The sequence below is a fragment of the Sinocyclocheilus rhinocerous genome, unplaced genomic scaffold (genome assembly GCF_001515625.1).
Source record: "Sinocyclocheilus rhinocerous isolate Xijiao unplaced genomic scaffold, SAMN03320098_v1.1 scaffold5167, whole genome shotgun sequence".
NCBI lineage: Eukaryota > Metazoa > Chordata > Actinopteri > Cypriniformes > Cyprinidae > Sinocyclocheilus > Sinocyclocheilus rhinocerous.
The window spans coordinates 44,185-60,467 of NW_015657484.1; the positions used below are offsets into that span (position 1 = coordinate 44,185).

Consider the following 16,283-nt stretch of genomic DNA (forward strand, 5'->3'; position numbering starts at 1 on the left):
AGTGACATAACCGGTGTTGCGGCTTAACACCGGTATCACCGTCAGCACCGTCTATCGCGGCAAGCCTAGTGTTTACCGTAAAATAAGTTGCAGTTTTACGCCTGTGTTAGTTTAGATTCAATTATTAAAAGTAAAATGACTCCATTCAGCTTTAAAATCTGAAAAAGTCTGTCTAGTGAAGTTACGATAGTGGTCTTACAGTACTTGGTACACCACATATTTAGCAAATGACCCAGAACAAGTGTTTTTGTTAACTTTTGTGATAATGCATGAAGTTCCAGGACAAGACAGGTAAGGACAGAACTGTCTAAAGTTTCCTCACCAGCTTGCTGGGTTCTTCCTCTGGTTGGTGGGCTGCGTGGCCCATCGCCGGCTGCGTTGAAAGCAGCAACACTGATCATGTAGGTGGTGTAGCCCGTCAGATTCTTGAGCTTCACCCCTCCCTCTGGCAGGAAGAGAGTCCGCAGTTTCTCGGTCTCGTTTTTACGCTTATATTCCCAAAAGAAAATCTGCAAGTAGAAAACAATAGGTCACACTCATATTATTGTTTTGCATGTGTGTTCTAGGCTATTTTTTTTTTAGCTTCTAGCACTTCTATTATATAAAGGTTACATTATAAAGCTCTTGGAAATATTTTCCAAGCCTCATTATTTAGTTTTGCGACCTTTTTAAAATGACCTTTACATATAGGTTTTAGTGTTTTGCCCATGTGTCAAGCCCAGACATTTTTAACTTATGAAAATCCATTATAAAAAATATGAATTAGTACATTCTACACACACACACACACACACACACACACACACACACACACACACACACACACACACACACACACACACACACACACACACACACACACACACACACACACACACACACACACACACACACACACACACACACACACACACACACACACACACACACACACACACACACACACACACACACACACACACACACATATATATATTACTGACAGTGATTTTTCCACATAAATTACAAAATAAATTTGTTTTAATGTAAACAGTATACAGTCTAAATAAGACAGAAAAACCATTAGTTATAGAAGGTCAACAGATAACCATCATGCAGAAAATATCCATGGGAGTCACACTAAAAGCATTTTCCACATAGTCATCAGAGTCTGACCTTATAACCCTGAATATCTCCATTCTGAGTCTCCAGCGGAGGCGGGTCCCACGTTACATCAAATTGCGTGGCAGTAGCTGATTGGATGATCACATTTTGAGGCGGGGCAGTGGGAACTGTGAGGGAATACCAATGTGAGGTGAAGTTTTGCTCCTTTTTGTTTGTAAGCTAAGAAAAACTTTATAAAGATAATAAAGGTTTTTACCTGCTTCACCAACAAATACTTCCTGCGGTGAGCTAGTTGGTCCCTCACCAACAGCATTATAGACACTCATTCTGATTTCATAGCGCTTGTGTTTTGTAAGATCTACAGAAGAGCAAAAATCACAAATGGCCGTTTTTTCATACATGGTTGGCACTCAACAACAAGTTTTATCTACTTAAAAAAACTAAACTAAACTGAAAGAGACAAACAATGTGATTCGCTTTATATTAAATGTTCCAATTTCTCAACCATCTTTGTTTCATTAACTTTGACTCAGACTTTCTCTGAAAACAGTGTCAGCTCCCATCCCGAAAGATGAGTCAGTCTGCTTATCTGAACTCAATTTACACACTGCTCTTCCAGCAGAGATCAACGGCAGAGAGAAACCAGATCCAGCTCTTAAATTCATTACCACTCTCGACGTGAGGTGAGAACAGGACCGCTGACAGCAGCCAGCCTAAACTTCTAGACTGCAAATTCTCAACCCTTAAGTAAGACTTGACATGTACTGGATCAGACACAATCCTACATCAGCTTTATGGACTGGGCAAGAGAAACAGGAAAAAATAGCGAGAAGAAACAGGAAGTGACTTACTGTCCAGCTCATACTGAGTGAGCGAGGGATCGCTGAGGTTCCGTATGCTGTATGGAGCTGATAGGAGATATGATCAGAAAAATAAGAAGAGTCAGAAAGTAGTTTAAATATTTTTAAAAAGTTCATACTGAATATAAAATGATGCTTGGTTTACAAAAATAATACGTTTGTACTAACAGGCCATTAATGAAGATATTTTATGTTTGTATGAATATTTTATTTTTTAACTTTGATTAATATTAATATTAATATTAATTAACTGATTAATTGAACATTTATTCATTACTTTTTAATTCATTTTTCAAATATATTTATTGTTTTGGGCTGTGAATCAATGAAAATATTAGTTAATATAAAAATAATGAGAGCGAGATATTATCTTAAATATTTTAAAATAGTTAATACTAAATATAAAATTAAGCTTAGTCTACTAAAATGATACTTTTAAACTAACAAGCCATTAATGAACATATTGAAATTGATTAATACTAATATTAATCAACTGATTACTTGAACTTTTTAAAAAAAACTTTGTATTACATTTTTTTAATATATTTATGATTTGGGCTATGAATCAATTAAAACATTAGGCATTATAAAAGACTATTAAACTTAAAATAATCACAAAAATTTTAGGTGCAAAAAAAAAAAAAATTGAGAGATGTATACTTTATTTTTGGGTCATGTCTCGTTTACGGTACACATTGAGAGACACACTGCTAGTGATACTTCTGCTTACATGTGAGTTCTGCCCAGCTGGTTGAAGGGCTGCTGATGGCATGAGCGCTGAAACTTCGGAGCCGATCGTAAAACAACTCCCGATATCGGATTCGGAAGCCCAAGAGGATCCCGTTAATCTTCTCCTCAGGAGGGGGCTAAGGACGACAGGACATGCTGAGCGAATGTCTCCACACATAATCAACAGTGTCATTAAAGGTGAAGTGTGGAATATCTGTGCCATTAGTGACGGCAAACAGAATGGCTCCTTCTGCTATTGGTTAGAAAAAAGACAGTCCCGCCCCCTTTAAGCTTTTGCCATTTGATTTGTGTCTAGGGTTGCATCACGTTGAGTACATCTACTGTAATTAGAGGTTGTGTAAACATGTATGCTGCTAATCGCCAGAGGGTAGACATCTTTACTCTGGATAAATGCAAGGATAAACCAGACTTTTGCTAATTCTAAACTCAAATTTTAATAAGCAAATCAGAAAAATCCCCCCGATAAAGCGTGAATGAACTAGTTCTGGTGGAGGAACCAGTTCACTCACCTTTTTTTCAACTGAATGGATAAAAATGTAAACCAAAGGCCTGCAGTTTTTAAAACCAGCCCTCTTTGAAAGTGTAATTTATGGCTGACTTTGATAATATGTGTTTAAGATACATACTATGCCCTCCTGCTCTGTTATTACAAACCGCTGATGGAAAAGCACGGCTGGTGCGGCTGTAAGTGAAAAGTCCCGCCCACTTACCTGCCAGCAAATCAGCACAGAGGTTGTGGTGTGTGGCGTGACAGTCAGGATTGTGGGAGATTCGTCAGGAGCTGGAGAAAGAGAGATACACTTAAATGGAGAGGGACAGAAATATAATTGTGTACCTGGCATCCCTGTGAATATTTTGCTGCATCAGCTACAGTGTCTTTAAGCCTAATTTGTTGTGTTGGGTTTTAAACGGGCATTATGCACGGCCCGTCTCACTTCACTAAAGTTGCTTCACAGCAACCAGAGATACTGTATTACCTCACTTATTCTACTGCCTCACACAATAGCATCACCTGGACTCACAATAAGTGCTTGGCTGCTATCATGACTGTAAAGCCAAGTTCTCGTAATACCGACAGAAGAGCATCTGTGTGCTGCATAATGGTCAATTCATGAAACGTACATCACATACAGAATGATTTGGCTGTATATATTCAGAGACAAGAAGGCGGCGGGACCATGTAGAGAAGAATATGTGCTTAATGGCTCTGTTCCTAAAACCCAGTGAGCTGCAACACTGTCTATATAGGAAAAGGAATTTTTGAATTATGCTCATCAAGGCTGCATTAATTTGATCAACAAATACAGTAAAAACAGTAATATTGTGAAATATTATTACAATTAAAAATTTGGGTAACACTTTACTTGAAGGGGTGTGCATAAGACTGACACATGTCATGAATATGAAGGAGGTTTTATGCATGTTTATGACAACTGTCATTAAGTGTCATTCGCTCAGTTATGTCATTTTTAATGCAAATATGACATTATTTGACCTAACCCTACCCCTACCCTTACCCCTAACCATAGCCCATAACAAAGACATCTCAAACAATGTCATATTTGCATTAAAAATTACATAACTGAGCGAATGACACTTAATGACAGTTGTCATAAACATGCATAAAAACCTTCATATTCATGACATGTGCCATGTCATGATTATGTAGGTGTCATGTCATGATTATGAAGGTGTCATGTCAGTCTTATGCACACCCCTTCAAGTAAAGTGTAACCAATAGTTGTTGTAGGAATCATACTAATATGCTGATTTGGTGCTTAAAACATTCTTATTATCATTTGGTTCGTTTTGAGTTTAATGCATGGCAAATAAAAGTATTAATTTATTTTTCTCAAAAAAAAAAAAAAACCTTACTGATATATATCACACAAATATTAGGTGAAATAATCCACTGAAATTATACTGAAGTATTTATATCTAAATTTTGGAAAGATAGGGGTGTTTTTACCTCACAAACAAGACTTTTTAGTCCTCAAATTGAATAAAACACTAATTTATTACAGCGTGCCAGAGGAACTAAGTGACACTGCTAAGCATTTGTTTGTAAACAGTAATTAATTTGTTCAGTTTCAAAATAATTTGATTAAGCGTCTCCCAAAAATGTTTTTTGTTACACTGTTTTACAGAACATATAAGATGCTGACTTCAATGTTGGTCATAACAACCCTGCTGAAAAATGCAGTTTAAAGCAGCCTACTGTAAGCTGGTTCTCCCAACCTGCACAGGTTGGTCTGGTTTGCAGATTTTAGAGGGGTTTGGGGCACTTGTCAGTCGGTTAGGCTAAAAGACCAGCTGCCTGACCAACTAAAGACTAGGTTGGGCAGTCTTGAACACCATCTAGAACATTTGAAATGCTTACGATGCCTTACAATGTCTAGACAAGCAGCTCACTAGGTTTTGAAACAGAGTGTGCAAATTTGTGGGAATGGGCAATTGATATCGGCTGAATAAAACATTGATAAAGAGTACAAGAAGAGGGAAGGGTTAAATGTTCTAACCGTCCTGTAGTGTTGTAATGGCTTCACTCTCTTCACTGTAGTCACTGTCTCCAATATCATTAGTGGCCTTCACTCTGAACTGATAGGAGGTGAAAGGCTTCAGTCTGAAATAAAAATCACACACACAAGTCAAAACACAGGCCACTGCTCAGAATATGCTTTGCGTAAAGCCAGTATAAAGTTACAATGACTAACAAAGTAACGTCACTTGTTAATGGAAAATCTGTGCTGTGAAGAACTGTGATTTTATGCATGAAGGACTTTTGAATCAAATCACACAAAACTTCCCAGCAGATGTCTTTTGTACCTGTCAACAATGTAGGAGCTGGACTCGTGGCTAACAGACGCAGAATGAATGGTCCAGTTCTTCTCAGGCAGCTCTCTGACTTGAACCGTGTAATACCGGACCGGAGATAAACCGTCACTGCCGGGTTCCCATGACAACAGCACACTGCGTGCCAGTACGTTTACCTGCGGGACTGTGGGCCGGCTGGTGGGCTGTGGCCGAGCTGGGGGTCAAAGGTCAAGCATAAGCACACTTAAAACCTTAAAGCCAATAATCAAACACATTCCTATCATTTTTGTGAATCCATTTGTTTAACGTCAATCATTTATTTGAACAGTTCATATAAACGATTCAAAGAAGACAAAATATTTAAACGTTTTTAACTCTATACTATCTATTACGACTTATCTTGTTTTATGAACTGCATTGAATCTGATACACGAAAATGAATAAAAAAATTATCATCTCAAAGCTATATTCAAATTTAAATAGCTTCTATTTAGTTTAATATATTGAAGCTAATTTAGTTGAGCTACTTTTGGTTAGCAATTTTAATGTAGCAAACTACTTTTTCAAATAGTAACTTAATTGTGTAACTACTTTAAATTATGAGTAACTTGTAGCCTGGAAAGCTAGCTTTAAATTATCATCCCAACCCTAGTTTTATGTGTGCAGTCATACAATATTATCACTGCTTCACTGCACACTTATAATCCTGCAGAACACGGTTAACGTTTTAAAAAATACATTAGATTATGGAGAATTTATGACTCTAATATTACATTATATAAGCACACTTTACGAGTCAAAACCTCTGATCTCTACGTTGGATCAGTGAACTGCATAAATAATCCAAAGTCTGATTATAATGCTTTGTAAGAAGAATGTGCCTTTGCTTGAGTGGAAGTCAGTGCAGCAGAACTTCTGCCAGGCGTCTCAAACCACACCAGAGCGGGTCTGGCTAAAAGGGATTGATTTGTTTTGGACTTGACCTCAGCGGACCGTAGACGTCTCCGTTCAGAGACATGAACACACAAACATGCACTTTGAGATCTGATTACATGAACCTGTGACAATAAGATCATATGGATAGGGACGTTTTCGGTTTAATTTTAACCATTTATAATTCATTTCTTGCTTAATATCAGACACACTGCTCAGTTTGAGCTTGTCTTGCTGATGTGTGACAATACTGTACATTACCTCTCTTCTCGGTGGTGACCACCAAAGCCTCCGCTGCCTCTCCCCATCCCTTGCGTGTCTGCGCTCTGATACGAAACACGTACACGGATTCCGGCCTCAGTCCGGTGACGGTATACTGCCGTGCGCTGGAGTTCAAGACGTCAAACGTGGCTGTGTTGCTATTGGTGGAGTTCAGGCGGTATGTGATCTGATAGGCTGGAGAGAGAACCGATGACATCACAGAGATCAGGAGAGGGCAAACTTTGCTTTTCCTTGCGTGCAGTTGAGGAAATGTAACACAGTTGGCTTGTTTCTTGATGAGAGGAAACGCAAGCTAATGAGCAAAAGCAAAACGAATGTGATTTTGTTTACAATGGGGCCGCTTAAGAGTGGAAGCAATTACACTATTTATTTTTTTTTTTTGCTTGGAGTCAGTATGACTTTAAGGAAATTAATATTTTTATTCAGCAATGATGCATTGAATTGATCAAAAGTGACAGTAATAACATTTCTAATGTTACAAAATATTTCTATTTCAAATAAATGCTGTTCTTTGAACTTTTAGTTGATCAAATTATCATGAAAAACAAAACATATTACAGTTTTCACAAAAATATTAAGCAGCACATCAGTTTTCAAAACTGATAATAATGAGACATGTTTCTTGAACGCCACATCAGCATATTACAATGCTTTCAGAAGGATCACGGATGGGATGGTAAAGACTGGAGTAATGACTCCAGAAAATGTAGCTTTGCCATCATAGCAAAAATCTAAATTTTCAAATGTATTTAAATAGAAAACAGCTATTTTAATTTGTGATAATATTTCACAATTTACTGTTTTAGTGTACTTTTTTCAAATAAATGCAGCATTGGTAAACATACAGTAACAGAAAATGAAAAATCATACCGATCCCAAAATTTGAAAGGTAGTGTAAATATGGTTGAAAAATATGATAAATTATTTTAATGTGATACTCTGTGTTTGTTTTTACATGTTTATGTATATTTGCACGTTAACAGTCACTGTTGAAAGTATTCAGGGATGTTTCATCTCTTGATGGTCAAAAGAGGTCATTCAGAAGACAAGCATGTAAGTATAAACACCAGAAGAAAGAAATGCATGCACACTCAAATGCACAAACAAGCAAACAAACTCTTGTACCCAGTATGATGCCGTTGGGCTGGGAAGGTGGCTGCCAGATGAGTCTGACCGAGGTGGTCCGGACTTCAGGAAAAAGAATGACGACCGGCGGCCCGGGCACTGAAAATAAGAACATCATAAACTTGTAAAGGCATCTGATTATTTAATAAGGCAACTGTTTGTTTTTTTGTGTATTGTAATGCCCACCATCATCAAGGGTTCGCTCCAGGATTGAAGGAGTGCTGGGTCGGCCGTCTCCAATGCGGGTGAAGGCGAGCACCTGGATCTCGTACAAAACATACTTTCCCAGTCCGGTCAGCTGAACACTGTGGCTGGCGTTTCCTTCCACCATCCAGAACTTAAGAGGAGAGTCTGAATCCTTCTCCTTATACACCACCTGAAAATATAAAAAAGAGACGTATCAAAATTATTTTGCCTAACGGAAATAAGCTGTTTCCTTTGAATGTGTGAGACTTCCACCATTCACTTTCAATTGCACGAGTTTTGCATGTGTTTTGCAGTCAAGTATTCAAATGTATTAATTTCATTTGTCATTTTTGCAGCTTAGTTTTAATGAATGGTGTTTTTTTCACTTGAAAGTGCTCACAGACCTTATAGCCCAAGATGAGTCCATTCCGGTCGGGTTCGGGAACTTCAAACCAGCGGACCAGAATGCTGCTGGAGGTAGTGGCAAATGCAGAAACATTCGTGGGGCCACAAGAGGGGACTGCATTAAAACAAAGGCAGACAGATGGGTTCATACAGATGAATGTGTTAGCTAAAGGCATATATGGCTAAATTAGTCTTTCTGTATACGTCTATGCATTCCAAGTCCTTAATGGGGTTGAAATATGTGCCTTATATCTATATGTATGCGTGTGTGTGTGTGTGTGTGTGTGCTGGGGGAGGATTAAGAGTGTGCTGATAGCCGGACACATACAGTATCACAAAGGCAGCGAAGCCTGAAAAACACCAGATTTTGACCATTATTGGGGGAGTAACACAGAGAATCACTCTCCGGCACAAATCCCTGGACACAGAGTGCATGATTGCGGGAATCTGATTGGCTAAAGAAAAACAGGGGAGTCATGTGTACAGCCCCATGCGTTACCAATTTCCTCAGCACCCACTTATTAATCCCAAACCCATTTCACTGAATTCTGGTAACCATGGAGAACAAGCTGAGCAGAAAGAGAAAAACAGGTGATCCAGAGGAAGTGTGTTTGCTTCTCTTTCATGGCACAGGAGGAATGAAAAGGCTTGCATGTGTGTGCAGATCTGTGCCAATTTAAGCCTGTTTAAACAGGAAATCATGTGCCCACGTACTATATATGATGAATGATTTAAGACATGCATTAACCTCAACATGTGATCAATGAAAATGTTTTCCATTCCATATTATAAAATGGACAGTTCCAGCTCCAAAATCTGACGCTTGAAGCTATAAAATAACAGATATATCAGTGTTATTTTAGTATTATTTATATGCTATTAAAGTATTTATTAATAATATTGAATTTAATTTAATATATATATTTATTTAATATATTTTAGTTTTGATTTCAAATTTTAGTTTTAGTCATTTGTTACATGCATTTGTCATTTTTATTAGTTTTTTTATTTAGATAGATTTTTTTATTTCAGTTCTAGTTTGAATTATTTTAGCACATCAGCTTGCACATATTTCAATTTTTATATCTAATACTTTTTAATTACTGAACTAAGTTTATTGCAATTGATTACTTTATCTTTATTGTTACTTACATTATGATACCAAACATGCCTAATGTTCAATAATAATAATAAAAATAATAAAAATAACAACATTTATTTTAATGCCCTTATCAAAATATAGTAAACACATTCTGTTTGTAAATATTACATGTAAAAAAAGTGTAAATGTAAAATATGTAGAATAAATAAATTAATAAATAAATAAATATGAATAAAAAAATACAAGATTACTGGTTTGTCCTTACCAGACTCTCTGGTTCTTCCCCGTACGGGTTGACTCCAGGGTCCTGCTCCAATGCCGTTGATGGCCTGAACTCTGACCTCATACTCTGTCCACTCCTCCAGGTCCTCGATGGTAAACTCTCTCTCCAGGCGATCTGCAATGACGTGCAGCAGGGCTTTGGACTGAGCTCTGGTCCTGCTGTACTGCACACGGTAACCCACCGAATCTGGGTTCCCGTTGTACTCCCATTCAGGAAGAGGCTGATCAACAGGTGAAAAAGAGAGAGATTGAGTTTGTGTCACAGTCTCAATGCCACACACTGTGTGTGTGTACTGTTTTGATTGTAGAACATACCACCCATCTGAGCCAGAGGCTGGTTTCGCTGGCCGTTCGCAGGGTGACATTTGCAGGAGCCATATCAGGAGGAGCCTGCAGGGTCTGGATCTTTCTGGAAGGCTGGCTGGGTAGACTGGTGCCCACTATGTTCACCTGACGCATACGGAATCTGCAAATCCCATTATACACTTATTTCAATCGCCTGATTTCGATTAAAATTAATCTAGGGTGGTCTAATGATAAGCAGTGTTGTTATTGTTAACTAAAACTAAATGTAAAACTATTAAAAATATTTTTCAATAATGGACATAAAGCTGAAATTAAAAAAGAAATATAAACAAATTAAATATAAATATTTGATGAAAACTTGAAAAACGTAATTGAAAATTAGAAATGTGCCACAGTCTTCAGCTGGTGTGCCCAGGATGGCCACCAGAGGACACTGTGTGTTTGTGTAAGCACATGGCTTGTGTCGTGTTTGTTTGGTGGCATGTGCTTTCTCCTGTCGATTGTCTGACCCCGCCCATCTTGTTACCTCATTATTGTTTCAGTTATTCCACCTGTGTCTCCCTCATTACCTGCCCTACTTCTCCCTGTGTTTGCAGCCTTGTGTTGTTTCGTTATTTGTCATATGTGGTTGGATGTGTCTGTGTGCGCCTTATTCTGGGCCCCGTTCTTCGTACGTTGCTTATTACATCCGAGATGATATCATCGCGCTAATCAGGATCTGGCAGACACCTGACGAAAAATTCGACAAATTTCTGGACCTTTATAAGGACACAGACAAGAGAACAAAACTACATAAATGTTATAATCGATAAAAGAAATGTGCACTGTTTTTATTTTATTTTCATTTTTTACATGATTCCCAATTATTTATATTCACGATTTCTAATATTTGTACAGGCTTTACATTTTTATTTCAATGTAGTAATTAGCAATTCATATTTCAAATTAAATTTTCTATTTGAACAGATTTGTTACGTGACAGCATTAATTAAAGTTTCTTAAGGGTCAAAATCATGTTATCTGCATCTCCTGCGCTCCATCAAGCCACTCCCATAATAGCTGTCACCACTCAAATTAATGCACGACTCTACATTATCGGTGTAAGACTCTAATACAATTATGAACTAATTATTTTATGACGAATAAATCTTTCAGTGAGTAAAACTGGCTGTGTCTATAGTATTAAAGACTACACAACATTATTATATTATCTTTAAATTAATTTTTAAATGATTATTATTTTAAATTATTGTCCCTGGATTAGTAGGGTACTCTTGTAATAAAGTAGCATCGCCATTATGGTGGGGTTGTAGGGGTAATCTAATGAAGTTAAACAAGACCATTTGGACTGATCTGCTTAAAAAGATGCGATCTAATCCTGTTTACATGAAATAAGTCTGCTCCCGAGCAGGTTTAAGCTTAAGGCCCTGTTGCTATGACAGCAACTCCGGGATGAGCTTCGAAGAACCAAACAATCCAAGATCATGCTAAATCGTCAACAATCAAATCTAGCTAACTGAGTTAGCGACGTATGAAGAACGGGCCCCAGGCCTTCCTGACGGTTTTTCCCCTCGGGGTAGCTTTTGTTACTTTTGTTTATTTTTGTTATTAATAAAGAGCCCATTTACTGCATCTTTGAGTCCTCGACTCTCCACATGGACCGTGACAAAATGTTGCCTTGCCAACTAACTGAAATAAGTATTAACAAAGTAAATAAAGTACCAACTACTCATTTAATACTGAGTTCCCTTTCATGGGAACTTCGAACTGCGTCCTCTAGGGGTCGCTATGGGGAACGCCTTGTCGTGACCCGTGTCTGAAGCATACATTGAAAAAGACCTTACTGTAATTGTTTCTTAACAGTAAAATGTAATTTAGAAAGTATTTTAAAGTGAATAGTTCACCAAAAAAATAAAAATTCTTCCAGGGAAAACAAAAGAAGATAATTTTAAAAACTGTATATGTATATATATATATATATAATTAAAAAACACAGAACAAAACTACTAAAACTAAATTAATCATTGTGCTAAATTTAAAATAAAGCCTGAAAATATAAAAAAAAATCTAATGTAAAAATATTAATATATACTATAACAGTATCAAAATAATACTAAAATAACACAAGTGGTCAAGCAAGACTGATTACTGTTTAACGAGAATAACGAGTGCTCAAATGTGTCTTCTCTGACCACTTATGATTTGATTTTTAAGAAGACCTGTCAGAAAGGAACTCTTTTTCACACCTCCTTGAGGCCTTATTTGATAATATATTCATGTAAGTAATAAATAAATAAATGTATGCGTCACCTATAAAAGGTGTAGGGGTTGAGGCCGGAGACCTCCAGAGAGCGAGCATCAGGCTCGTTGGCCAGCTGATGGACCATCACCCAATCCTCATTCTCTCCAATGACACCCACCTGAGAGAGATTCATGCAAAAGAGAGGTTCATTCAAAGATCAAATCAACAATTTTAAAACTTCACCCTCGTGAATAACGAGTGACTCACCTGGGCCTCCACCTGCCAACGAGAAATTGAGGTCTTGCCGTCGTATCCTGGCTTGAACTGCAAGGTTACCGATCGAGGACCAATGTTTGAGATGGCCAAGTTTGTGGGAGGCCCAGGAAGCTCTGTATTGAGAGAGAAAAAAGTGAGTTTTAGTTTACAAAACATTACTTTTTTTTTTTTTTTTTGTCATGAATATAATCTGGCAATAAATCCTGAGTAGAACACGATTGTTTCAGGATCCAAACATTAAAGAAATGTTGAATTGTGAAAATGTTTGGCAGTGTTATGGCTCCCCCTTTTGGTAAGATGAGGCTTTGTATACAGAGAAATAAATAAACAATGAATAGCCATTCTTACCTGTGAAATTAATCTCATTACTTCAGGAATTTAAATGTTGGTTTTTACAACCAGAGGCTGCACAATGTTGTGGCATCTTGGAAATCTCATTGATTTTTACTGTGAGTGACGACAAATTGACTTTCAAGATGGCGGTGGAATGTGGCATCTGCCTATACATATCTATGGTTGTTGTTACACTGCAACCATGGCAAGCAGCTCTAAATATACTTTAAAAACAGTTTTCCCACAGTTCAATGTCTGTGTGAAAGGCAGAAATGAACGAGAACTTTGGTACAAATCATTCCACACTCACAGCTGCTACCCAGCTTATTATCAGAAGATGAAATATGCCTCCAATAAAACACTGTGGGGATGTCATGAAAGCAGCAGGTTCTGCATAACTCTGGGTAATAAGGGTAACATGATGCGAGAATATGACCGTTCAGGATTCATACATCTTTATACGTCTACATCTACTTTTGAATGTGTGCGACTCGTACATGGTTTGAGTCTGGAAGCCACAGAGCGTCAGCAATAAAGAATAAACAATCTCTGTCGTGGGAGTCGTAATCGTGAACTCCACGCAGCCAGGGCCTCCTCCTGTCAGTTATTCTGCGGCTCTGGGCTGCATGTGATGGTGCTGCATCGATGCAATAACGAGGGCTCGGATGTTTAACTTTATAAGCCTCTGTAGTCCTTTAATGGGAGCTCTAAAACCAGTGGTGGTATAAAGCTGGTTCAGGGGAACTCATGGAAAGAGTATGTTGTTTTCTCTTCCCTATTAGACCATGTTTAGCCTTTCCGGTCTGGTTTTAGTAGTTTGATGTTTTGACTGGTTTGTGCATGTGTTTGCTTCACCTGGCGGTACTCCTGAAGAGATGGTTGAAGATGACAGCTGACCCTGACCCTTAGAGGTCATTCCAGCCACCTCAATGGTGTAAGTGGTGAGAGCGGTCAGTCCAGTGACTCTGTATTCCAGAGTAACATTAGGCAGGTAGTGTGTAACCCGTGTGTTAGTACGGTTATACTCCTCCCATGATATACGATACCCTAGGAAACAAATATGAAATATTTTATATTATTATATTATATTATAATATAAATTGTATGAAATTAAACATAAATAAACAAAATATTCTTTATTAATTTCAGAGAATTAAACTAGGGTTAAAGTCTAGAAATTGAGGAGTTAACTTTGGAAAATATTTTGGGAATAATAATTTTTTAATATTTTAAATGAATACAAACACATACTGTATATTAATTTCAGAGAATTAAACTAGTGTTCTGGTCTAGAAATTGAGGAGTTCACTTTTGAAAATATTTTGGGAATAATATTTTTTAATTATTTTAAATGAATACAAATAGATACTGTATATTGCAAAATTTGTATATTAATTTCAGAGAATTAAACTAGTGTTCTATTCTAGAAATTGAGGAGTTAACTTTTGAAAATATTTTGGGAATAATTATTTTTAATTATTTTAAAAGAATACAAACACATACTGTATATGGCAAAATTTGCTCTTTATACACACACACACACACACATATATATATATATATATATACAGTGGGTACGGAAAGTATTCAGACCCCCTTAAATTTTTCACTCTTTGTTATATTGCAGCCATTTGCTAAAATCATTTAAGTTATTTTTTTTTCCTCATTAATGTAAACAGCACCCCATATTGACAGAAAAACACAGAATTGTTGACATCTTTGCAGATTTATTAAAAAAGAAAAACTGAAAAATGCTCAGTATTTAGTAGAAATTAAATATAATTTAAATAAAATATTTGACATTTAATACATGTATTAATACATTTATGATATAAATAAAAAATAAAAACTAGCAAATACATTGTACATTAATAATACAAATAATACAAATACATTATACATTATATATTATATATAAGATTAATATATGATGTTTAAATCCTCTAACAGTAAATAAAAAAAACGTTTTCTAAAAACAAAATAAGAAAAATTCTATGATTTTTTACAAGGCATAAATGGAACGAATATAATTTCCGTAACAGCAATATTTGTTGATAACTCACCAGTCAGAATGCCGTTCTTCTCATTGGGCTCTCTCCAGCTGACTTTGAGAGAAGTGTCTAGAATCTCAGTGAAGCTCAAGTGACCCACAGCACCAGGGGCTGAAAATACAGGCCAGAGATCAGACTGTGAGATGTGAGTGTGGTTTCCATTAAAACCAGGGTCAGAGGTCATCCTGCTTCCACTGGTTCTTGAAATGGAAAGCCCTGAACATCAACAATAACCATGTAAAGTGTGAATGTGTGTGTGTTGGAACAGGAACTCACAGTCTTCATGAGTGCGCAGACGTCGTGGAGGACTGCGAGGACCGTCTCCTGGTGTGGTGAAGCAGAGCACAGAGGTGAAGTACTCGGAAAACTTCTTTAAGCCGGTGATGTGGCCCACATGCACGCTGTCCTGGAAGTTCGGCCGAACCGTCACTATCGTCATCTCATCTTCCTTTCCTGGCTCCCATGCTAACAGCTAAAAAGAGCGAGAGATTAATAAAGTATCCAGTTTTGGATATTTATTTACTTCGACTTACTTTTTTATACTTTACTTTCTTTATTTTACTTTACTTTTTATGTTCATTTTTCAATATTATTAATTATTATCTTGTTTCCTTATTGTTTTGAACATTGTCTAGCTATCATTGCAGAATTGATCAAAATGGACAAGACCAATAATAATGGTTTAAATCAAGCATTTTAAGCTGATTATTATTGTCTTGGTCACAACAGTGAAATAAAATAATAGTTTAAAAAAAATTAAAATAGTATATAGTCCTAATGCTGCATCCTCCAGAATGGAAAAGAGCAATATAATGTTTTAGTTAAGCTGTTTTTTTAAAGCATTTTTAAGCTAATTTTGATGTCTTGGTCACAATAGTTAGTAAATAAAATAAAATAAAATAAAATAAAATAAATAAAATAAAATAAAATAAAATAAAATAAAATAAAATAAACGCTGCATCCTCGAGATTGGAGAAGACCAAAATAATGTTTTATTCAAGCTATTTTTTAAGCTATACTTTTATTAAGCTAATTCTGATGTCTGGGTCACAATAGTGAAGTAAAATGATAGTAAAAAAAAATAAAATTGTAAATAATAATAAAAAATTAAAAAAATTAAAAAATAAAAAAGCTGCATCCTCCAGAATGAAGAAGAGCAACATATTTTAGTCAAGCAAATTTTTTTTTAAAGCATATTCTGATGCCTGGGTCAAGTAAAATAATAATAATAA

General features: G+C 36.5%; 1 protein-coding gene across 1 annotated transcript in view; it reads right to left on the reverse strand.

The window, feature by feature from the left end:
- Window positions 1-16,283, reverse strand: part of LOC107721024 (protein sidekick-2-like) — a 98,913-nt gene that overhangs the window by 26,525 nt on the left and 56,105 nt on the right. The window contains exons 18-36 of the mRNA XM_016528877.1: window positions 15,328-15,523; window positions 15,064-15,162; window positions 13,856-14,047; window positions 12,659-12,780; window positions 12,460-12,569; window positions 10,159-10,309; window positions 9,827-10,064; window positions 8,459-8,574; window positions 8,055-8,244; window positions 7,869-7,967; window positions 6,723-6,917; window positions 5,541-5,742; window positions 5,234-5,337; window positions 3,425-3,495; window positions 2,695-2,830; window positions 1,956-2,012; window positions 1,361-1,462; window positions 1,156-1,271; window positions 323-509 (exon numbers count right to left, since the gene is read on the reverse strand). Coding sequence (XP_016384363.1) covers window positions 323-509; window positions 1,156-1,271; window positions 1,361-1,462; window positions 1,956-2,012; window positions 2,695-2,830; window positions 3,425-3,495; window positions 5,234-5,337; window positions 5,541-5,742; window positions 6,723-6,917; window positions 7,869-7,967; window positions 8,055-8,244; window positions 8,459-8,574; window positions 9,827-10,064; window positions 10,159-10,309; window positions 12,460-12,569; window positions 12,659-12,780; window positions 13,856-14,047; window positions 15,064-15,162; window positions 15,328-15,523 — 2,683 coding nt within the window. The remainder of the gene's footprint in view (window positions 1-322; window positions 510-1,155; window positions 1,272-1,360; window positions 1,463-1,955; window positions 2,013-2,694; window positions 2,831-3,424; window positions 3,496-5,233; window positions 5,338-5,540; window positions 5,743-6,722; window positions 6,918-7,868; window positions 7,968-8,054; window positions 8,245-8,458; window positions 8,575-9,826; window positions 10,065-10,158; window positions 10,310-12,459; window positions 12,570-12,658; window positions 12,781-13,855; window positions 14,048-15,063; window positions 15,163-15,327; window positions 15,524-16,283) is intronic.